Source organism: Procambarus clarkii, chromosome 38 (genome assembly GCF_040958095.1).
Source record: "Procambarus clarkii isolate CNS0578487 chromosome 38, FALCON_Pclarkii_2.0, whole genome shotgun sequence".
Lineage (NCBI taxonomy): Eukaryota > Metazoa > Arthropoda > Malacostraca > Decapoda > Cambaridae > Procambarus > Procambarus clarkii.
This window is the reverse complement of record NC_091187.1, coordinates 814,852-839,574: the sequence shown is the minus strand read 5'-3', so window position 1 is coordinate 839,574 and position 24,723 is coordinate 814,852. Positions and strand designations below refer to the sequence as shown.

Below are 24,723 nucleotides of genomic sequence, written 5' to 3'. Positions count from 1 at the left end.
TGTAAATATACCCGACTCTTTCCATCCGTTACAAGTCCTAGCTTGTTCACCACCCAACTCACTACGCTATTTCTACTCTACATGTTATAGCATGTTTTCCGCTCATCTTGGTACCAACCCTTACAATCTCTCTCTCTCATTCCTTTACATGTCTCAGCATGTTCGCCTCGCATCTTACTACGCTGTCTACTTTACATGTTGTAGCGTGTATTACTGTGTCCCATATCTTATTTAAACATGAGTCATATGTAAATATACCCGACTCCTTCCATCCATTACAAGTCCTAGCTTGTTCACCGCCCAACTCACTACACTGTCTACTTTACATGTTGTAGCATGTTTTCCGCACAACTTTCAACCCTTTCTTACAATTTTCCTCCATCCCTCCGCTACATGTTCTTACCCGTTCATTACAGTCCACTACATATTCTCTAATCATCTCTGTACTAATTCTCAAAACTAGTTGTTTCTGTCATTTTAGTAAGTAAGTAAGTAGATCATCGTTATTAACAACGACAACAACAACAACAACAGTAACATTACTAATTCACAGTAAGTTACTACTGAGCATTTGGTAGTTATCCATTTTCAAATAAGGTCAATATAAATCATTCTAAGACATCTTCGTACAATTAAAGATACTTGCCTGTGCACTAAGTCATTACTTACAGTAGCATCTTAAGGCATTGTTTTCGTAACTCAGTTTTATTAAACATACACCTTCATTAGTCAAAGGAAAACTTTTCAAGTCATTGTATTCAATATTTCCGTTAAACTTACTACATCATGTCATTATTCTGTTTCATAATTAAGTACTTGTTTCAGTCCTCCAATGTAATAAGCAAATTATTCTATTAAGGATAAAGAAATCTTATTTAGAAGAGACATTAAGTTTATTACAACATTTAACGCATACAAGTGTTTTAGTAGTTATACAGGTATTCAAGAAATCATAAGTGTTCTTAGTAGTTTTACAAGTGTTCAAGAAAATCATATACAGTTATTCTTAGTAGTTATACAGGTATTCATAAGTGTTCAAGAAGCAAACATATACAGTTATTCTTAGTAGTTATACAAGTGTTCAAGAAAATCATATACAAGTGTTCTTAGTAGTTATACAAGTGTTCAAGAAAATCATAAGTGTTCAAGAAGCAATTGGATTTATTATATATAAAATATTTCCTCTACAAATTGGACAGCATTTCAGAGCTAAAAGACAACCACTGCACGTCACCATATGTTTACATGGTAGTATTACAATATTTATATTTTTATCCATACAAACTCTGCATAAAATATCTTCTTCCCAAGATTGTTCTGTACAGTCCTTGTTTTCAACAGTGTTAGTACAAGTCTCCGGTAAAGTTTTCAATCCCAGATCTTCAAGCGTAGCTTCTTGTTCCTCTTTATCATCAACTGCTTCATAAATTAAGTCCCGTACCCGTAAATAAATATCTGTACCCTCTTGCATATACCTCAACACGATTTCTAGACATCTACTTTGTATAATAAAAGGTAACAAATCTCTGGATTCCTTAAGGTACTCACTTAAAGCATATCTTATACTCTCCACAGGTATTAATTTTTTATGAATCAGATGTTTGAACTTATCCATACCCTCCATTAAGATATTAATTAAATCATTGTCTATAGGTTTTATAGGTAATGGTATTGTCAATCTAGCATTCTTAACAAATTCCTTGCCCCTTGCAAGAATAATGTAAGCACATTCTGGACTACATCTCGCATGTAACGTCCAAGGATCATCTTCTGGTCTCCAATTTCGTATTCCACAGGCGCAGTGATAGCAGCAGACGTGGTCACTTATACCTGAAAACCATAAAACAATCCAGCATTATCTCGTTACTATCTTTTAACTAATATTCATTATTTCTTTACTTATAACTCTATTAAGTTAAAATAGTTAAAACACTTCATACCACAGTAAAAAAAACCAGCTTCTGCCAGCTCATGAGAAGTTTGCTTGACGCTTCCAGGCCATGTCATATCAAATGTCTCTAGGCGAGATTTATAAGTTACCAATCCTGGATTCAGCGATTTCCTAAATTTGATCAATCCCAGATCTTCCTTAGGAGGAGCACCACCTAAAAAAATATAACGTAGTTACGTAAATTATTCTTTAGAAGAATAAGATGTATCTATTTAAGCAATCAAGTTTTGTACAGAGTATATAAGACTGGTATAAGAATACATCATAAGAATATATACTTACTACTATCACTTATTTTCTTATTTCCCAGTTCTATTTTATGGGAAACAAATTCCAGTCCATATTTGAAAGCTATCTCAGACACCTCTAAAGAAACATTGTCACTCCTCTTGCCTCTAATAAAGGCACAGTCTTGATTAATGATCTTATGACGTCTTCTGGGGGTATCACCAACAATCCATGCACCTACTATACAATAACAAAATGCACACAAACAGTAATCACTATTGCGAAGGTAATAGAACCCATCTTCAACTAAGTCAATAGGGTTTAACCACTTAATGGGCCAATCCACAAATGTTTGTAGTCTAACTCCTGCACATTTAAGGCTTTCTATACTGTAAAACTTCCTGGCACACAAAGGATCCATCGTGTGAGGGCAGCACTAACTATTAGAGTAGGATAAGCAAGTATATATATCCCTAAAATAAGTATCGTACATCGCTACATATTTAACAGTTTCCCCATTTATAATAGACAGTAATTTCCTCTAAATACTTCTCTACTTAAAAATCCTTAAAGTTTCATAATTAAATAAAGCTCTTATATAAATACTTAGTAGACTACTTTCATTATTTATTAGACTTATTAGAAAAATACATCACTTTGGCAATCTCGCTAAAAGTATACTGTTACGTCATTATTCGTAGCTGCCGTACATAATGATAGATATATATATATATATAATTTAGTAGTAAATTCTTATTTAATCTAATTAAAATATATGCTTAAAGCATCTATATCCTAAAATGAAATATACTATTAGTTATAATGTAATATATAATATCACTCTAAGGTAACAAAAATCCTTATTAATATATTCAAATAAGTGGTAACTTTTACATTTCCCCCAATATAAGAGCGCGGACCTCACATTAGGGATATTATTACGACTATCTGGATCGTATCTACTACCTTACGAGGAAGAAAATTCACCATGGATACTGTTCTGACAACTTGTCAGGGTTATTTAACCGACGATTCATTTTGTAATAGTGAAACCTGTATTGTGTACGGAGTGAACTGTATATCCTGTGTTCCCCGAGGAATGGCCCTAGACTTAGCCAAGAAATATTCTCATGCTGACGCTTATAATGTTCGCCGACCCTTGTACAGTCTTAAGAGATGTATCCCTGAAGATCGTCCAGTACCAGGAACAATTCATATCTCTAAAGGAGAAAATCTTCCGTATATTGTTGCTATAGCCACACAATACGGTATTGGATTACCTATAGAAAGTAATAACATTGCTCAGGGAATTATAGAAAACTCAAAAGACAGAAACATGCTCTCTGGATTAAACGAAGATACATCCATTAATCGTCTCGTCTACTTCAAGAATGGTATGAAAGATTTATTTAACTTTATCAAGGGCTCTCCTCAAATTATGAGAGTTATAATACCAACAGGAATTGGGATTACATGTGTTCGAAGAGATAAAGTTTGGGAAAATACTTATCTTCCTGTTATTGAAGATATGTATAAACAGTTAAAACCCTACGGAGTGGAAGTTAAATTACTGTTTAACGAGGAGATTATGCAGAGGAAGAGCAAGTAACACTTGGCAACCTTTTGTGTGCGCAGTGTTTCTACGCGCAGCCTAAAGATGTATATATGCTTCCCCCGGAGTGATCTCTTACGGCGTCCTCCTCTTCTTGGATGTCGGAATCTACTTCAAGCTTGGATATTCAAGGCTATGGAGATCAAGACTATTATTGGAGACTTTGCATCCCTGCCCGTCTACAATAATCACGACTGTTTATTGTACGATCTTGATGCTACGAGTGTACAAATGTGTAAAATTGTGCAAGGATTGTGGGATCGTTACCCATATGCGAGATTACATCGTGAAAACTTTCCTTACAAAAACAGGGCTGTTGTATCTTATCGCAGTAACCCTGGTAGTATACATATTGGAGAACCACCTGAATTTAACAACAGGATGGATGAAGATCCCCATCTACCCCTTATTATTGGTTTAGTGACTCAGTTTGCTAGTAGACCTGCAACTTTACCAGCATATGAAAATCCTCCGTGTGAAGTACGAAGTTTAGATGAACATTTTTACGATGGACTTGAAAAAGATACAGAATATCAGAGATGGCGCTGGTTTGAAAATGCTCTGAAGGAAGCCCTTGTTTTCATTCTTAAAAGATGTGTTAAGAGAATTATTATTCCATATGGGTTTGGCATGTCAAGTTATTTGGACAACTGCGCAGTATGGGAAAGTAAATATTTGCCTATACTTGAGAAAATAGGACAAAAACTACGAAAACGAGGTATTGTACTCTTCATAGTACGTCCTGAAAACATCGTTCCTCCTCAGTCATCCACCCACGGCATCTTTGAAAATAAGATTCCATACATTGCTGTTCTTCAAAATGGACCCACAACTAATGCTACTGATGCTGCTAGGACACCTGAAGATGATGCTACGCCTGCTACCGCTGATGCTAGTTCACCTTCTATCAACACTAAGTTGTCTGATACAATTAATTCAACACCTGTTAATGTTACTACGTCTGTTGATACTAATGTTACAATGTGTGTTAGTAGTAGTTTTACAAATTTAGAAGAGAAGATGGATTGGGAATAATAATGTCTGTAAATAATTTATACTTTGTACATTTTTACAAATTAAATACATTGTACATTTTTTACACATTAAATAACAAAATAGAAACTCGTGTGTTTATTTTCTCCCTTTTTAATGTCTAAATGTCAACTCTACTTTTCTGAGTATATAGGAAGAGGTACGAAACTTTTTCTGTCTTACTTCAAGATGGATTGTTCTATGTACATGCAAGTGAAGCTTAAGCGTTTGAATAAGTGTATTATAGATGCTGATTTTACTAGTGATGAAATTCTAAAACCTGGAGACTGTCTTGTCTACGATTCTCATAATTTATCTGGTGGATTTGCACAACTGTTATGGGAAAAATATCCTTACAGTAAAGTTTCCGAGTGTGAAGTGGTACAGAATAATATAACTCCTGGTGGTATAGTACTTGCTTTATCTCCAGAACCAGAAATAAAACCTCATATTATAGGACTTCAATACAGTAGCTCTAATGAAGATCTAGGATTACAGAAAGATATTATTAAACGTTGGAGTTTTAAATCTGCAATAAGACAAATTTGTTGTCAGGCAAGAAATAATAATTTAATCCAGCGTATAATTATTCCATATGGTATTGGGTTTAATGACGGAATAGGATGGAGTAAAGAAGAACAAGAAGAATGGGAGACACACTATTTTCCAGGACTAGCCCATTTAGCTTATGTTTTAAAGAATAATAAAAAAGAATTATTAATGGTTCGTATACCTCTTGGAGAAGATGTTACGGGGACTGGGAGAGAGAAGAAACAAGTAGAGGAGGGATCTAATAAACGGAAGAGAATGTCATAGTTAAAACTAGTAGATCTAAAATAATACATATAACTAATTTGGAAACTACAGCTAAGAGAGAGGGGCGGAGCGTAACAATCTCCGATGTGATAAGCTAGGTCGGGATATATCTTGACATAAACTCCCCATCTCGGTCCAGCAGTGACAAGACATACTCGGATCGATGGCTGCTGTATACAGTAAGTGTTTATTGTATGATGTACTTACAGTACTCGTTATATTTGTTGTGATATAATTTTGCTTATTATTGAATATCTTTTAGTTTTGAAATATTATGATTATTTAATAGTCCCTGTGTTAAATATTGTATTTTTCTTTGTTTAAAGATCTACCCCATGTGATGGATGTGAAGAGTCTACCAGGGTTTGGAAGCATGCCTGATCTTGTGTCAGAAACTATATGGCAAAGTCCAGCTTCGACTGTTTTGTGGAAGAATATGCCCCTGGCGGAAAAACAGACTTATAAAGTGATGACACATACTGATAAATGTACGCATGAGAACATCGTTCCAGCTCTAGCAAAGTTTATTAGCAAAAGTGAAAATGTTTTAATGATACTGATTGGTCGTGATTTTATAAAGTTGAAAGAAGAACTTCCAATGATAAAATGTGATATAGTCTTATTTAGCTTAAAAGAGAGTGTTACAGATGTACTCAAGAAACATGAGAATTGTCAAGTGTTGTTGCTGACGAAAACTCCTAGTAAGGCCGAGATGAAGAAAATTTCTTTGTTATTTAAAGGCGATAAAATAATTTGCACTTTTAGACCTAAACCCCGTTTTAAATACATATTTCCAGAATTTGAAGAAGTGCCTATAGGATGTAACTTAAAGGATAAATTTTTTATAAGAAAATTTGTGGATGAAATTGGTTCTCCAAATGCTGCAAACTGGTTTATTAATAAGTTGAGTTCTGAAGAACGAGAAGTGTATACTATAATGAGCCAGGATGAACTGCAACAGCAGGTAAATAGTAAGACTGTGAAAGAGCTTAGTATTATTCACCCTAAAACAGAAGAAGATGAACATTGGAGTTTAATTGATCATATGGAGGAGAGCTTTCCATCTTTTCCGTTAAATTTAATAAAGATGAGACCAGAAATAGGATATCATACCCCCCAAAAGATAGAAATAGAGGCAGTGATGAGATTTATAGGACAGGATCCTGTACTTGGTGTTTTCTCTGGTATGGCCTTTATTGAAAATCTTATTAGGATAAGACATACTAATGTGGTACGAGCTACAGATAATTACTCGAATATGGGTGAGAGTAAGTGGATGGAGGTTGAACAAATGGATGCTGTAGAAGCAGTTAGGACTTATTGTAATGACAGAGAAGTACTTCTAATGTCCTGGCCTGAATTGATTTGTGATGATAATGTTTATAGCGATGCTTTCTATGTTTTAAAGGAATTTAAGGGACAAAAACTAATCTATTTTGGAGAAGGGGAAGGGGGATGCTGTGCATGTGATGGATTTTTTAACTTGCTGGATAGTGAGTTTCATTGTGTGAAATCAAATACATGTTTTACTTATAATTCTTTTATAAATTCAAATGTTTATTTCTATATAAGACTATAGTGTTTATGATTTCTTGAACACTTGTATATGATTTTCTTGAACACTTGTATAGCTACTAAGAATAACTGTATATGATTTTCTTGAACACTTGTATAACTACTAAGAACACTTGTATATAATTGCTTCTTGAACACTTATGAATACCTGTATAACTACTAAGAATAACTGTATATGATTTTCTTGAACACTTGTAAAACTACTAAGAACACTTATGATTTCTTGAATACCTGTATAACTACTAAAACACTTGTATGCGTTAAATGTTGTAATAAACTTAATGTCTCTTCTAAATAAGATTTCTTTATCCTTAATAGAATAATTTGCTTATTACATTGGAGGACTGAAACAAGTACTTAATTATGAAACCGAATAATGACATGATGTAGTAAGTTTAACGGAAATATTGAATAAAATGACTTGAAAAGTTTTCCTTTGACTAATGAAGGTGTATGTTTAATAAAACTGAGTTACGAAAACAATGCCTTAAGATGCTACTGTAAGTAATGACTTAGTGCACAGGCAAGTATCTTTAATTGTACGAAGATGTCTTAGAATGATTTATATTGACCTTATTTGAAAATGGATAACTACCAAATGCTCAGTAGTAACTTACTGTGAATTAGTAATGTTACTGTTGTTGTTGTTGTTGTCGTTGTTAATAACGATGATCTACTTACTTACTTACTAAAATGACAGAACCAACTAGTTTTGAGAATTAGTACAGAGATGATTAGAGAATAAGTAGTGGACTGTAATGAACGGGTAAGAACATGTAGCGGAGGGATGGAGGAAAATTGTAAGAAAGGGTTGAAAGTTGGGATGTGTAAAGGATTGAGAGATTGTAAGGGATGGTATCAAGATGTGCGGAAAACATGCTACAACATGTAAAGTAGACAGTGTAGTGAGTTGGGCGGTGAACAAGCTAGGACTTGTAATGGATGGAAGGAGTCGGGTATATTTACATATGACTCATGTTTAAATAAGATATGGGACACAGTAATACACGCTACAACATGTAAAGTAGACAGCGTAGTAAGATGCGAGGCGAACATGCTGAGACATGTAAAGGAATGAGAGAGAGAGATTGTAAGGGTTGGTACCAAGATGAGCGGAAAACATGCTATAACATGTAGAGTAGAAATAGCGTAGTGAGTTGGGCGGTGAACAAGCTAGGACTTGTATTGGATGGAAAGAGTCGGGGTATATTTACATATGACTCATGTTTAAATAAGATAGAGGAGACGGTAATAGTTGTTTAAGTCTTGTATAAAATTGGAAAGAAGTAGAGAATATGTAAGACTAAGTACAGATCTGAACTTACAGAGAATATGCTATGAACGGGGAAAGAACGCAAATTAACAGCTACATTTAAATTTACGAGACTTGGATGAGATGGAGGAAGGTGGGAGGGGGTGAAAGATAATTAAACAGGTTGGGGTTATGTGTATACTCGGATAAGAGATACGCTGGAGACGGACTTGATCGAATATATTTATGTCTGATGATCTAAGGCTAATGTCCAGATTAATTTTACTACGTTAGAAAATAAGGTGATCTTAAATCTCAGGGTGATTTAGTTGGAAAATAAAGAACTTGCACAAATGAACTAAGCTGGGGCACAAGAGTTGTAACTTGATAACTGAACTGGTTTTTATTTACTATGTCTGAAAATGTAGTTGGGTGTTTAAATCTCAGGGGGATTTGGATTGATAGTAATGAATTTACAGGAGTGAACTTGGACAGAGGACAAGAGCTAGAGTTTTATAATTGTTTACTTCATATTTACTATGTCTGAAATACAGAGGGTAAAAATTTCAGGGAAATTGATGGTTTATTTACAAAGATATGAAAGAGAACTAAGGCGGGGACGAGAGCTGGAGCTCGATAACTGACTTGATTTTATTTACTAACTTTGAAGTATGTCTGCTTTTAATTTTAGGGAAATTGATGGGTTATTATTTACAAAGATACGAAAGAGAATTAAGGCGGGGACGGGAGCTGGAGCTCGATAACTGACTTGATTTTATTTACGGTGTCTGAAATACAGAGGGTAACAATTTAAGGGAAATTGATGGTTTATTTACAAAGACTCGAGGGTGGAAGAGGGTGGGGGGCGAGAGCTGGAGCTCAGTAACTGACTTGATCTTATTTACTAACTTTGAAGTATGTCTGCTTTTAATTTTAGGGAAATTGATGGGTTATTTACAAAGATACGAAAGAGAATTAAGGCGGGGACGAGAGCTGGAGCTTGGTAACTGTTTTGATCTTATTTACGGTGTCTGAAATACAGAGGCTAAAAATCTCAGGGAATTTGGACTGTTACTAATGATTTGTACAAATGAACTAAGCTGGGGACAAGAGCTAGAGTTTGATAATTGTTTGCATTTACTAAACTATGTCTGAAATACAGAGGGTAGAAATTTCAGGGAAATTGGACTGATACTAACGAAGATACGCGAGAGAGCTAAGGCGGAGGACAAGAGCTGGAGCTTGGTAACTAAATTACTGTATTGAACTACATTTGAAATATGATTATTTTTAAATTTTAGAGGGATTGGAATGATAGTATTCTTTATACGACAGGGGACTAAGGTGGGGAACGTGAGCTAGAACTTGCTTACTAACATGATTTATTTGTGTAAAACTGACTTGCTTAATGAAAAGGAGCAAACATACTGACTTGCTTAATGAAAAGGAGCAAACATACGATGTTGGAAAATAGTTGAACTGAATGAAAGGAGAGAGAGAGAGAGGAGGGACGGTCAAGATATTATGGATAAGATAAGATAAGATTAAGAGACGACTGGCTGGCTGGCTGGCTGGGCGCAAAGTAAATAAAGGTGACGCGACAGATTGCGAGGTAAGGGGGGAGGGAGGGGGGTGTGAGGTACGAGACTTGAAAACCATGACTTACACAGGTGATTTTCTAAATTTATATGAATAACTAAGGCTTACATAGACGATTTTGTAAGTTGAAAACATGTAAAATATGTCCGTAGAGTTCTCCTGGAAGCCCTAAAGTGCTACACACGTTATTTGAATTTCTCCCATAAGGCCTTAACAAACTTCTATGTCTCGGAAATTATTTTTCTCATAAGAATTCCATACTTCTAAAATCTGTGACACAAAATTTACCTGAAAACCCTGACATGCTACACACGATATTTCTAAATTCACCTGAAAACCCTGACATGCTACACGTGATATTTGCCCAGAACAAAATATCCCCTGTGGCATGTCAAGTCCACAGGGGTCCGCTCCCCAAAAAAAAATATCACCTGTGGCATGTCATCCCTACTACTCATCATCACTGGTCCGTCATCACTGGTCCATCACTGGTCCGTCATCACTGGTCCGTCATCACTGGTCCGTCATCACTGTTCCGTCACTGGTCCATCACTGGTCCGTCATCACTAGTCCGTCATCAGTGGTCCGTCATCACTGGTCCACCACTGGTCCGTCATCACTGGTCCGTCATCACTGGTCCGTCATCACTGGTCCGTCATCACTGGTCCGTCATCACTGGTCCGTCATCACTGGTCCATCACTGGTCCGTCATCACTGGTCCGTCATCACTGGTCCGTCATCACTGGTCCGTCATCACTGGTCCGTCATCACTGGTCCACCACTGGTCCGTCATCACTGGTCCGTCATCACTGGTCCATCACTGGTCCGTCATCACTGGTCCCTCATCACTGGTCCACCACTGGTCCGTCATCACTGGTCCGTCATCACTGGTCCGTCATCACTGGTCCACCACTGGTCCGTCATCACTGGTCCGTCATCACTGGTCCGTCATCACTGGTCCGTCATCACTGGTCCGTCATCACTTGTCCGTCATCACTGGTCCATCATCACTGGTCCGTCATCACTGGTCCGTCATCACTGGTCCATCACTGGTCCGTCATCACTGGTCCGTCATCACTGGTCCGTCATCACTGGTCCGTCACTGGTCCATCACTGGTCCGTCATCACTGGTCCATCACTGGTCCGTCATCACTGGTCCATCACTGGTGTGTCATCACTGGTTCATCACTGGTCCGTCATCACTGGGTAATCACTGGTCCGTCATCACTGGTCCGTCATCACTGGTCCCTCATCACTGATCCGTCATCACTGGTCCCTCATCACTGGTCCGTCATCACTGGTCCCTCATCACTGGTCCCTCATCACTGGTCCATCATCACTGGTCCGTCATCACTGGTCCATCACTGGTCCGTCATCACTGGTCCGTCATCACTGGTCCGTCATCACTGTTCCGTCACTGGTCCATCACTGGTCCGTCATCACTGGTCCGTCATCACTGGTCCGTCATCACTGGTCCGTCATCACTGGTCCACCACTGGTCCGTCATCACTGGTCCGTCATCACTGGTCCGTCATCACTGGTCCGTCATCACTGGTCCGTCATCACTTGTCCGTCATCACTGGTCCATCATCACTGGTCCGTCATCACTGGTCCATCACTGGTCCGTCATCACTGGTCCGTCATCACTGGTCCGTCATCACTGGTCCGTCACTGGTCCATCACTGGTCCGTCATCACTGGTCCATCACTGGTCCGTCATCACTGGTCCATCACTGGTGTGTCATCACTGGTTCATCACTGGTCCGTCATCACTGGGTAATCACTGGTCCGTCATCACTGGTCCGTCATCACTGGTCCCTCATCACTGATCCGTCATCACTGGTCCCTCATCACTGGTCCGTCATCACTGGTCCCTCATCACTGGTCCCTCATCACTGGTCCATCATCACTGGTCCGTCATCACTGGTCCATCACTGGTCCGTCATCACTGGTCCGTCATCACTGGTCCGTCATCACTGTTCCGTCACTGGTCCATCACTGGTCCGTCATCACTGGTCCGTCATCACTAGTCCGACATCAGTGGTCCGTCATCACTGGTCCACCACTGGTCCGTCATCACTGGTCCGTCATCATTGGTCCGTCATCACTGGTCCGTCATCACTGGTCCGTCATCACTGGTCCATCACTGGTCCGTCATCACTGGTCCGTCATCACTGGTCCGTCATCACTGGTCCGTCATCACTGGTCCGTCATCACTGGTCCGTCATCACTGGTCCGTCATCACTGGTCCACCACTGGTCCGTCATCACTGGTCCGTCATCACTGGTCCGTCGTCACTGGTCCATCACTGGTCCGTCATCACTGGTCCGTCATCACTGGTCCGTCATCACTGGTCCCTCATCACTGGTCCACCACTGGTCCGTCATCACTGGTCCGTCATCACTGGTCCGTCATCACTGGTCCGTCATCACTGGTCCACCACTGGTCCGTCATCACTGGTCCGTCATCACTGGTCCGTCATCACTGGTCCGTCATCACTGGTCCGTCATCACTGGTCCGTCATCACTGGTCCATCATCACTGGTCCATCACTGGTCCGTCATCACTGGTCCGTCATCACTGGTCCGTCATCACTGGTCCGTCATCACTGGTCCATCACTGGTCCGTCATCACTGGTCCGTCATCACTGGTCCATCACTGGTCCGTCATCACTGGTCCGTCATCACTGGTCCACCACTGGGAGAATGGGGACCCACATGGAGGTGAAGACACATGGAGATCTAAACTTTTGGAAGTGAGTACAAGGAACTTTCTGAGCCAACATGTCAAGGGACCCACAAGAGTGAGAGGAAATGACGAACCAGCAAGACTCGACCTGGATTTTCACCTTAAATGGCTCGGAAATAAGGGAAGTCAAATATGAAGCCCCCATAGGAATGAGTGACCACAGTGTATTGATATTTGAGTATCTGGTATAGGTAGGGATAACCTATCCAAGGATGGGATTGGAAGGAAAAAGGCTAAATTACTGAGGAGGAAAATATGACGAGATGAGGAATTTCCTCAGGGGGAATACCATGGGAAACAGAACTCAGAGAAAAGACTGTACAGGATATGATGGATTATGTCACTCAGAAGTGTCAGGAGGCTGCAGACAGGTTTATCCCAGTCCAAAAAGTGAAAAATGAAAAGCATCAGAAGAATCCATGGTTCAACCAGGAATGTGCAGCAGCAAAGCAATTGAGTAAAAGAACATGGTGAAACTACAGGAACAACAGAACACCAGAGAGCAGGGAGAGATACCAGAGGGCCAGAAATCAGTACATCAAAGTGAGGAGAGAAGCAGAGAGGCAGTACGAAAATAACATCGCGAGTAAAGCTAAGACCCAACCAAAACTGCTCCACTGCCACATCAGGAGGAAATCAGCAGTGAAGGAACAAGTGATGAAACTGAGAAAAGGGGAGAACAGATACACAGAGAACGACAAAGACGTGTGTGAAGAACTCAACAAAAGGTTCCAGGTCTTCACAATAGAAAAAGGAGAGGTCCCTGCACTAAATGAGGAGGCAAACCGAACAACCTTGGAGGAAATTTACCTCACCAGTGATGCGGTCAAAAAGAATCTGGTGGAGCTGAATGTGTCAAATGCTGTTGGGCCTGACAGAATCTCACCGTGGATTCTTAAAGAAGGTGCAGAAGCACTAAGTGTGCCACTCTCTATGGTGTATAACAGGTCACTGGAAACGGGAGACCTTCCGGAAAGCTTGAAGACAGCTAATGTAGTCCCAATTTACCAAAATGGTGACAGGCAAGAGGCACTGAACTACAGCTTCCGTAACTTGTATACCATGCAAGGTGATGGAGAAGATTGTGAGGAAAGGGCTCGTAGAGCATCTGGAGGGAAACAGCTTTGTAACACACCACCAGCATGGGTTCAGAGATGGTAAATCGTGCCTCACAGGCCTAATAGAATTCTATGACCAAGCAACACAAATTAGGTAGGAAAGAAAAGGGTGGGAAGACTGGACTGTCAGAAAGCCTTTGACACAGTACCTCACAAAAGGCTGTTACAAAAGTTGGAGCAGCAGGCAGGAGTAAAAGGTAAGGTGCTCCAGTGGACAAGGGAGTTCCTAAGCAATAGGAAACAGCGAGTAACGGTGAGGGAGGAGACATCAGAGTGGCGAGATGTCACCAGCGGGGTTCCACAGGGCTCTGTACTCGGACCCATCCTGTTTCTAGTATATGTAAACGACCTTCCAGAGGGTATAGACTCATTCCTCTCAATGTTTGCTGATGATGCAAAAATTACGAGAAGAATCAAAACAGATGAAGATAGACAGAGACTACAGGACGACCTGGACAAACTGGAGGAATAGTCTAGAAAATGGCTGCTATAGTTCAACTGAGGAAAGTGTAAAGTAATGAAATTAGGCGAAGGGAGCAGAAGGCTGAACACAAGGTACCATTTGGGAGGTGAAATCCTGCAAGAGTCAAATAGAGAGAAAGATCTGTGGGTCGATATCACACCGAACCAGTCCCCAGAGGCCCACATCAAAAGGATATCATCAGCGGCATATGTTAGACTGGCCAATATAAGAACTGCCTTTAGAAACTTGTGTTAGGAATCGTTCAGGACCCTGTATACCACTTATGTTAGACCAATCCTGGAGTATGCAGCTCCAGCCTGGAGTCCATACCTAGTTAAACACAAGACGAAGTTAGAGAAGATTCAGAGGTATGCCACCAGACTGGTCCCGGAACTGAGAGGAATGAGTTACAAGGAAAGGCTAAGGGAGCTGAACCTCACAACCCTGGAAAACAGAAGAGTAAGGGGAGACATGATAACCACCTACAAAATTCTCAGGGGAATTGACAGGGTGGACAAAGACAAACTCTTTAGCGCGGGTGGAACACGAACAAGGAGACACAGGTGGAAACTTAGTACCCAGATGAGCCACAGGGGACGTTAGAAAGAATTTTGTCAGTGTCAGGGTAGTTAACAAATGGAATGCATTAAGTAGTATTGTGGTGGAGGCTTACTCCATACACAGTTTCAAATGTAGATATGATAGAGCCCAATAGACTCAGGAATCTGTACACCAGTTGATTGACAGTTGAGAGGCGGGACCAAAGAGCCAGAGCTCAACCCCCGCAAACACAACTAGGTGAGTACAACTAGGTGAGTACTGGTCCATCACTGGTCCATCATCACTAGTCCGTCATCACTGGTCCATCATCACTGGTCCGTCATCACTGGTCCATCATCACTTGTCCGTCATCACTGGTCCATCACTGGTCCATTACTGGTCCATTACTGGTCCATCATTGGTCCACTACTGGTCAATCATCACTGGTCCGTCATCACTGGTCCATCGTCACTGGTCCATCATCACTGGTCTGTCATTACTGGTCCATCACTGGTCCACTACTGGTCCATCATCACTGGTCCGTCATCACTGGTCCATCGTCACTGGTCCATCATCACTGGTCTGTCATTACTGGTCCATCACTGGTCCATCAATGGGCCATCACTGGTCCATCATCACTGGTCCATCATCACTGGTCCGTCATTACTGGTCCATCACTGGTCCACTAGAGGAGTTTGTGATTACCAGTGGGGAAGTAAGGCAGCATCTGCTAGATTTGGACGTGCCCAAGGCTATAAGCCCCGATGGAATCTCACCATGGATACTAAAGGAAGGAGCAGAAGCTCTGTGCCTGCCACTCTCCATGGTGTACAACAAGTCACTGGTAACAGGTGAACTGCCAAAAATTTGGAAGACAGCCAATGTAGTCCCAATATACAAGAAGGGTGATAGGCAGGAGGCACTGAACTACAGGCCAGTGTCCCTAACTTGCATTCCATGCAAGATGATGGAAAAGATTGTGCGAAAAAAGCTAATGGAACATCTGGAGCAAAAGAACTTAGTAACACAACATCAGCATGGGTACAGAAATGGCAAATCATGCCTAACAGGATTAATTGAGTTCCATGACCAGGCAAAAAAAAATCAGGCAAGAAAGAGAGGGCTGGGCAGACTGCATATTTCTGGACTGCCAGAAAGACTTGGACACAGTACCACATAAGAGACTTGTGTACAAACTGGAGATACAGGCAGCAGTGAAAGGGAAGGTACTCCATTGGATAAGGGAGTACCTAAGTAACAGGACACAACGAGTCACTGTGAAAGGGGAGGTCTCGGAGTGGCGAGGAATCACCAGGGGAGTCCCACTGGGATCAGTCCTTGGACCTATTTTTTTTTTTTTTTTTTTTTTTTTTTTTTTTGAGATATATACAAGAGTTGTTACATTCTTGTACAGCCACTAGTACGCGTAGCGTTTCGGGCAGGTCCCTGGAATACGATCCCCGCCGCGAAGAATCGTTTTTTCATCCAAGTACACATTTTACTGTTGCGTTAAACAGAGGCTACAGTTAAGGAATTGCGCCCAGTAAATCCTCCCCGGCCAGGATACGAACCCATGACATAGCGCTCGCGGAACGCCAGGCGAGTGTCTTACCACTACTCCACGGAGACTAAATTCTGTTTCTGATATACGTAAATGATAATGTAAATAACTATACATCCCAGAAGGAGTTGACTCGTTCCTCTCAGTGTTTGCTGATGATTCAAAAATACAAATGCAAACACAAATACAAATATTTATTCAGGTAGAGCACAAGGTGAGGTGAGATACAAACTCGATGTTTGCTGATGATGCAAAAATTATGAGAAGAATCAAGACGGATGAAGATAGACAGAGACTACAGGATGACCTGGATAAACTGGAGGAATGGTCTAGAAAATGGCTGCTGAAGTTCAACTCTGGAAAGTGTAAGGTGATGAAATTAGGCGAAGGGAGCAGGAGGCTGAACACAAGGTATCATCTGGGAGGGGAAATCCTGCAAGAATCAAATAGAGAGAAGGATCTGGGGGTTGATATCACACCGAACCTGTCCCCAGAGGCCCACATCAAAAGAATATCATCAGCGGCATATGCTAGACTGGCCAACATAAGAACTGCCTTCAGAAACTTGTGTAAGGAATCTTTCAGAACCCTGTATACCACTTATGTAAGACCAATCCTGGAGTATGCAGCTCCAGCCTGGAGTCCATACCTAGTTAAACACAAGACAAAGTTAGAGAAGATTCAGCGGTATGCCACCAGGCTCGTCCCGGAACTGAGAGGATTGAGCTACGAGGAAAGGCTAAAGGAGCTGAACCTCACATCCCTGGAAAACAGAAGAGTAAGGGGAGACATGATAACCACCTACAAAATTCTCAGGGGAATTGACAGGGTGGACAAAGACAAACTCTTCAGCACGGGTGGGACACGAACAAGGGGACACAGGTGGAAACTTAGTACCCAGATGAGCCACAGAGACGTTAGAAAGAATTTTTTCAGTGTCAGAGTAGTTAATAAATGGAATGCACTAGGAAGTGATGTGGTGGAGGCTGACTCCATACACAGTTTCAAATGTAGGTATGATAGAGCCCAGTAGGCTCAGGAATCTGTACACCAGTTGATTGACAGTTGAGAGGCGGGACCAAAGAGCCAAAGCTCAACCCCCGCAAGCACAATTAGGTGAGTACAATTAGGTGAGTACAAAAGTTGATGGAGTTATAGATAGAGCTAGTACATACAATGCCTAAAGCCACTATTACGCAAAGCGTTTCGGGCAGGAAAAACACTAAGACTAAAACTTAATACTAATTGAGATTAAAGCATAAATTGTGTTGAGAAAAAAATAAAAACAAAAATGAAAAAGGGGGGGGGGAACATGGCAGAAAAAAAGCAAAAAATACAATTTGGTCAACAAACAGCATTGTTTAAAGTAGTAGACATGGGTTGACATTTTGGGGGTAAGGTAGGTTACATTGAGTTAATCAGGTAGATCTTAGTTTTTATCTTAAACTGGTTGGGAGAGGTACAGTCTTTAACATAATTGGGAAGGTCATTCCACATTCGAGGTCCCTTAATTTGTAAAGCATTTCTGGTTTGATTAAGTCGTACTCTTGAACTGCATATTTCGTACAAAACTTATATGGAGGATAAAGACAGAGGAAGATAGCATGAGGCTACAAGATGACCTAGACAAACTGAAGGAATGGTCCAACAAATGGCTACTAAAGTTCAACCAAAGTAAATGTTAGGTAATGAAACTAAGAGGAGGAACTAGGAGGCCACACACTGGATACCTAATGGGAGATGAAGTCCTTCACGAAACGGACAGAGAAAAAGATCTGGGAGTTGATATCACGCCAAACCTGTCTCCTGAAGCCCACATCAAAAGAATAACATCAGCGGCCTATGCGAGGCTGGCTAACATCAGAACTGCTTTCAGGAACCTGTGTAAGGAATCCTTCAGAACCTTGTATACCACATATGTAAGACCAATCCTGGAGTATGCGGCCCCAGCATGGAGCCTGTATCTAGTTAAGCACAAGACGAAGATGGAAAAAGTTCAGAGGTATGCCACTAGGCAAGTCCCAGAACTAAGAGGCATGAGTTATGAGGTCAGGGTGCATGAACTGCGCCTCACGTCGCTGGAAGACAGAAGAGCTCGGGGGAGACATGATCACCACATATAAAATTCTCCGAGGAATTGACAGGGAAGACAAGGATGGATTATTTAACACTGGTGGTACACTCACAAGGGGACACAGGTGGAAGCTGAGTGCCCAAATGAACCACAGAGACATTAGAAATAACTTTTTCAGTGTCAGAGTAGTCATTAAATGGAATGCATTAGGCAGTGATGTGGTGGAGGCTGACTCCATACACAGTTTTAAATGTAGATATGATAGAGCCCAGTAGGCTCAGGAACCTATACACCAGTTGATTGACGGTTGAGAGGCGGGACCAAAGAGCCAGAGCTCAACTCTCCCTGTTGGAAATTATCCAACATTAATAGATCATAATTGTATTAGCTATAGTAAATTACTAACATTACTACTTCATAGAATTAATCCAATTAATGTATTCTATTGTGAAGCCATTTTTGCCAAATTCCTCGTAGTATTAATGACGCAGCTCCGTGTTGCGAGAGGAAGTCACAGCAAATATAACCTCTCCACTTACTTCAGGTATAATCACCGATAGCACTACAGACCATTACCCCACATTTCTCTTAACTAACATTAGCAAACCACCTCTTGAATCAAGAGAGATACGTTTTAGACTACACAATGAAACTGCTATAGACAATTTTATAACTGCTACTGATAATGTCAACTGGGAGTCCGAGTTAGGTAACATAGAGGACATCAACCTAGCAGTTCAATCTTTTCTTCAAAAAATCTTAGCCTTTATAATACCCACTGTCCTATGCTTACAAAACAAGTCACAACCAAAAGGCTTAACAATCCCTGGCTTACAAAGGGAATACTTAAATCTATTAATAAAAAACATGACCTTGAGAAAAAGTATAGGTTAGGAATTGTCTCCAAAGAATTCTCAAAGAATTACTCATTATTGCTATCTAAGATAATTAGACGAGCCAAAACTAAATACTACGAAGATAAATTTACCCAAATAAAGAGCAACATTAAACAAACATGGAGAACAATTTCTCAAATATTGGGATCAAAGAAGTCTTAAAATAACAAACCGACTCTCTTGTCTAATAACGATGGTCAGCTTTCAGCCTCTGATTCTGCTATTGAGTTCAATAGGTTCTTCTCTTCCATTGGTTCATCCCTTGCTAATGATATTCCATCTTCCAGTACTGACATTAAGAACTATCTTACAGGGAACTATCCCCAGTCTCTGTACCTAAAGCCTATTAATTCCATTGACGTCAATGAGATAATCCTTTCCCTTAAAACCAAGTCTGGTGCCCTTGAGGAGATACCAACTTTAATCTACAAAAAAGCCTCCAGATCTTTAGCCCCTGCTATTGCTTTGCTCTTCAACAAGTCACTTGAACTCCAAACCTTTCCAGATATTCTAAAAAAAGCGAGAGTAACGCCTGTCCACAAATGTGGTGATCTCACAGATGTTAACAACTACAGACCTATATCAATCCTGCCAAACTTGTCAAAAATTTTTGAAAAACTAATCTATAAGCAGCTTTACTCATATCTAGCCAAACTCAATATACTTAGCCCTTGCCAATATGGCTTCAGGCCCAAAAAAAGCACTAACGATGCACTTATTAGTATGCTTAACTCGATTCATACAGCTCTTGATAAAAATGAGTTCCCTGTTGGGTTATTTGTGGACCTGCGTAAAGCTTTCGATACTGTCAACCACCAAAACCTTCTTCTTAAATTACATCATTATGGTGTCAGAGGACACTCCCTACAATACCTCAAATCCTACCTTACTGACAGGCTCCAATGTGTTTCTGTGAATAATATAATTTCTCCCACCCTACCCATCAACATTGGTGTTCCCCAGGGCAGCATACTTGGCCCTCTCCTCTTTCTCATCTATATTAATGACCTTCCAAATGCCTCCCAACACCTCAAACCAATCCTATTTGCTGATGACACAACCTTCATTTACTCCAGTCCTGATCCCCTTGCTCTAAATGCCACAGTAAATACTGAGCTAAATAAAGTCCATCTGTGGCTAACTGCCAACAAACTCACCCTTAACATTGACAAAACTTTCTATATTCTGTTTGGCAATAAATCCTCTAATCAAATAAATCTCAAAATAAACAATACCCAAATTTGTAACAAATTAGATGGCAAATTCCTTGGCATTCTCATTGACCACAAGCTGAATTTCCAGGGACACATTCTAAACATATCAAAAAAAGTTTCAAAAACTGTGGGCATTCTTTCTAAGATCAGATATTATGTACCACGCCCTGCCCTGGTGACTCTCTATTACTCCCTTATCTATCCATATCTCAACTATGGTATTTGTGCTTGGGACTCTACTACCCAAAATCACTTACGTCCTCTAATTACTCAACACAAAGCTGCTATTAGGACAATATCCAATTCTGGCCCCAGACATCACTCGGTACCCCTACTCAAATCCCTGAATATGTTAGACATTAAGTCACTGCACATTCTCTCATGTGTACTATACATATACAAAACGCTAAACTGTAATGCCAATCCTGATCTCAAAAGCTTCATAGAAGGTTGTAACAGAACCCATGAGCACCACACCAGAAATAAATACAGTTTTGATATTCCTAGAGTACGACTTAATCAAACCAGAAATGCTCTACAAATCAAGGGGCCCAGAATGTGGAATGACCTTCCCAACCATGTTAAAGACAGTACCTCTCTCAACCAGTTTAAGTTAAAAACGAAGCTATACCTAATAAATTCCCTGTAACCTACCTTACCCCTCTATTGTCAACCCATGTATGTTTTTTTTTTTTTGTTTTTTTGTTTTTCAAATCAACGCTGTTTTAATGTAATTTTCTGTAATAATTTGTAATTGTATTTGTGCTGTTTTTTTCAACAATGTTCCCCCCTCTTTTACCTCTATTTTTATTTGTACTCAACGCATTTTTTTCTTTTTACCCATTAGTTTTAAGCTTTAGTCAGTAGTGTTTTTTCCTGCCCGAAACGCTTTGCGTAATAGTGGCTTTAGGCATTGTATGTACTAGCTCTTATCTATAAAGCCAACAAACTTTGTAAAATCTCTTTATGTATGTACCTTTGCCTAAATAAAAATTATTATTATTATTATTATTACAAATATCTCCACATTTAGTTGAAACTAAACAGTCCAGTTAATTACTCTCCTTTACTAAGGATAATCGTTTATTTAGTTTGTTTATTTATATAGCATATTATTGCTTACTGAAGTCGTTTATTTAGGTTTATTTATCCTTCTCTGTACATATTCATCATGGAGGTTCCTAATTCCAAGGATTCTTTTTGTCATCTTTATTACAACCTCGATTCCATGTACCCTGATTCAATGAATCTCCGGCTAGGTCGCACACTTTTCAGGCCGGATTTACTCATCCAGTTCAACGAACAATGATTCGGCGAAGCGGGGGATGTGCGGATTTGCTTATGATGTTGGGACAGAGTTCACAGACTGGTGTAACACAGGTTACAATTAATAATTCCCTCATATGACAAGTTGGATCACACAAGTGGACCACACAACAATTGAACCATATGAACCAAACACCAGCCAGAATGGTTCACACGACAACTGAAGCATATTAACCAAACGCCAGCCAGAGTGATCCACACAAGTGAACGACTGTGTTTCCATGATTTTCGTTCACCGATTTGTGGCACATGTATCTTTGCAAATTAATTTAAAGGCTAAAGCATGAATAGCTAGCTAATGTGTTGAAATCTTCTCGTATATATTTTCTTTGATGAAACAAGTTGAGTGAGGGTGAACAAATAAGGGAATACTGTACTGTTCACTCATTCACTCACTTTCGTCTGTGTCGTCATAATTCAGTGACCCATGTTTTTGAAGGTTTCAGATTAATAAATCATTTCTAAAACCAGTGTTTTAATAGCTCTGTATTATCTTTATTAAACTAAACTAAATAAAACCAAAAATATACTGTAATATGATTGACTTCTGCTATTTGAGAAATTATTCATGTTATTGGAACAAGAACTCCAGCACCAGTAGACAGGTCTAATCTGTGTGCACACAACACCATGCGTGTTTCATTTGATTTCGTCGCTACAACTCAGCGACCTACGGCTTCGAAATAATAAAATTAATAAATCAGTTCTAAAATAAGTATTTTTTATAGCTCTTATTATCCTAATAATGTTGCTAAACTAAATATACAATCCAAAAATATATTGATGTAAATCCAATATTTGAGAGAAATTTATGTTACTGGATCTGGTTTAAACACCAGCCTACTGTAGGGTGTATAGACCTAGTCTGCGTTCATACAGTAGGCACCTAGTGCCATTAGCTTTGTCTGCAAGTGATGTGTTTGTCCGCCGGGGGAAGAATAATCGTGGAATTTACCATTTTGTGACTACAGCTGTATTGTTATACAACAAGATGTTTCAGGGGGCTTGCTAATAGTGCCGAAAATGAGCCAATATAACTAGTAGCAGAAAATCAACCAACATGAACACAGCTGTACCCAGCATGAGCACTGCCGTACCCAGTATGAGCACAGCCGCACCCAGCACGAGCACAGCTGTACCCAGCACGAGCAAAGCTGAACCCAGCATTAGCACAGCCGTACCCAGCACCAGTACAACAGCAGCCAGCACCAGCTCAGAAGCAGCTGAAGCAAACACAACAGCAGCCAGCACCAGCAAAGCTGATGCAAACATCTAAGAACATCCTGTGTGGAGTGTACAGTTAGAACAAGGGTTAAATTAAGTACATAGTGTAAAAATTAATACTTTCTCGCTCTGGGCGAGCGAGCGCCAGACCATCCTACGGTGGGCCGGGCATTCCACAGGAGCGCGCAGTTTTCAATTTTGGTTTTCGCTCTTTTCAATTCTATCACGTCAATTCTCGTCCTAGGTTTTTCATTTTGGTATCAATGTGTTTGCAATAGTAATCCCTACAGGAATATATGCATATAAAGTCCAAAAGCCAGGCGTATCAGTCGCACCAAACCAAGAAATTGGCATTGTGTTACCCGTGAGTGCCCAAGATCTAAAAACGTGTATACTCTTTTCACTTTGGTCACCCCAATTCTTGTCCTAGGTCTTTCATTTTGTTATCAATGTGCTCACAATAGAATTCCCTACAGGAGTATATGCATATAAAGTACAAAAGCCCGGCGTACCACCCGCACCATACCAATAAATTGGCCGCAAGTTACCCGAGGGGCACACAAGAGCAATAAATTGTATAAGTATCCACTCAATTTAACAGCCTATATGGGGCTGAGCCCTTGTCGTTATTTACGGAGCTCCGTTATTTCCGAAGTTAAGTCGGGTCGGGTAATTTTTCAAGTAACATTCAGGTAGGATATATTTTATACTGTATAACTAAAATTAAATAAAGTTCATTGTGTAATTGCATTCCAATTTAGTGCACGGCCGACGATTAAGCCAGTTGCTGGCTGCTGCATGGATGATGTGTGAACACGCTCTGATCAAGTCCAGATGGGTGGGAAAAAATTGATTCATTCCTTTGTATTGAAAAATATTTCATGTATCAATCAGTGAGTTAATATTGTCTTAATAAAATTTTAGAGATGTGTTTTGATTTACCCTGAACAGTGCAGGTAATGTATTTTTAATGTTACGACACAGGCTGTGGCGGCCATGCCATAACAATGGCGATCGAGCCTTGTCACTGAGAGCTAGCCAAGACGAAATATTTTGAGCTCACCTTTTCTCTGCTAATGCTAGAATATACATTTGCAGAGATTAATATGTAGCTTTTGTTGAAAAAACTATGTTGTAATACTATAATAAAATTGGTAAATTGACTTACTTTTAATGAAGCTAAAAATGACGAAGCTGTGAAGATTATGTCATCCTCTGCAGCGCTTGTTTTATATTGTTCAGTACTATATACAGGGTACATACAGTATGAACACATATTTTCAGGCATTCACTTCACACAACAGCTAGCCTTACTACTAATTCACCTGAGTTCTAATTCTAATTCACTATTGAAAATTATTTCTACTGTATATTTACACTGTACAGTATCTTTTTGTCAAGGCTTAAATAGTCATTAACACTTACAATACTGTACTCTATCAACACTTTTTACACTAATTTATATGCCTTTCAATCATATTTTATATCGTTAGAGG

The 24,723-nt window shown here is 40.0% G+C and overlaps 1 protein-coding gene across 1 annotated transcript; it reads right to left on the bottom strand.

The window, feature by feature from the left end:
- Window positions 1-479: 479 nt before the first annotated feature.
- LOC138372357 (baculoviral IAP repeat-containing protein 8-like) lies at window positions 480-2,695 on the bottom strand. Its single transcript, XM_069337638.1, has 3 exons — window positions 2,234-2,695; window positions 1,941-2,105; window positions 480-1,830 (listed from the first exon to the last, which is right to left on the bottom strand). Exons 1-3 carry the CDS (start codon window positions 2,598-2,600, stop codon window positions 1,145-1,147), a joined length of 1,218 nt encoding a protein of 405 aa, XP_069193739.1. The 5' UTR covers window positions 2,601-2,695; the 3' UTR covers window positions 480-1,144.
- Between the last annotated feature and the right edge of the window lie 22,028 nt (window positions 2,696-24,723).

Excerpts from the sequence above, each read along its gene's own strand:
- LOC138372357 (XM_069337638.1), bottom strand. The coding sequence starts at position 2,600 with ATGGATCCTTTGTGTGCCAGGAAGTTTTACAGTATAGAAAGCCTTAAA. Across the intron at positions 2,106-2,233 it reads TAAGAAAATAAGTGATAGTA|GTGGTGCTCCTCCTAAGGAA; the intron begins GTAAGTATATAT and ends ATATTTTTTTAG. Across the intron at positions 1,831-1,940 it reads AGCTGGTTTTTTTTACTGTG|GTATAAGTGACCACGTCTGC; the intron begins GTATGAAGTGTT and ends TATGGTTTTCAG.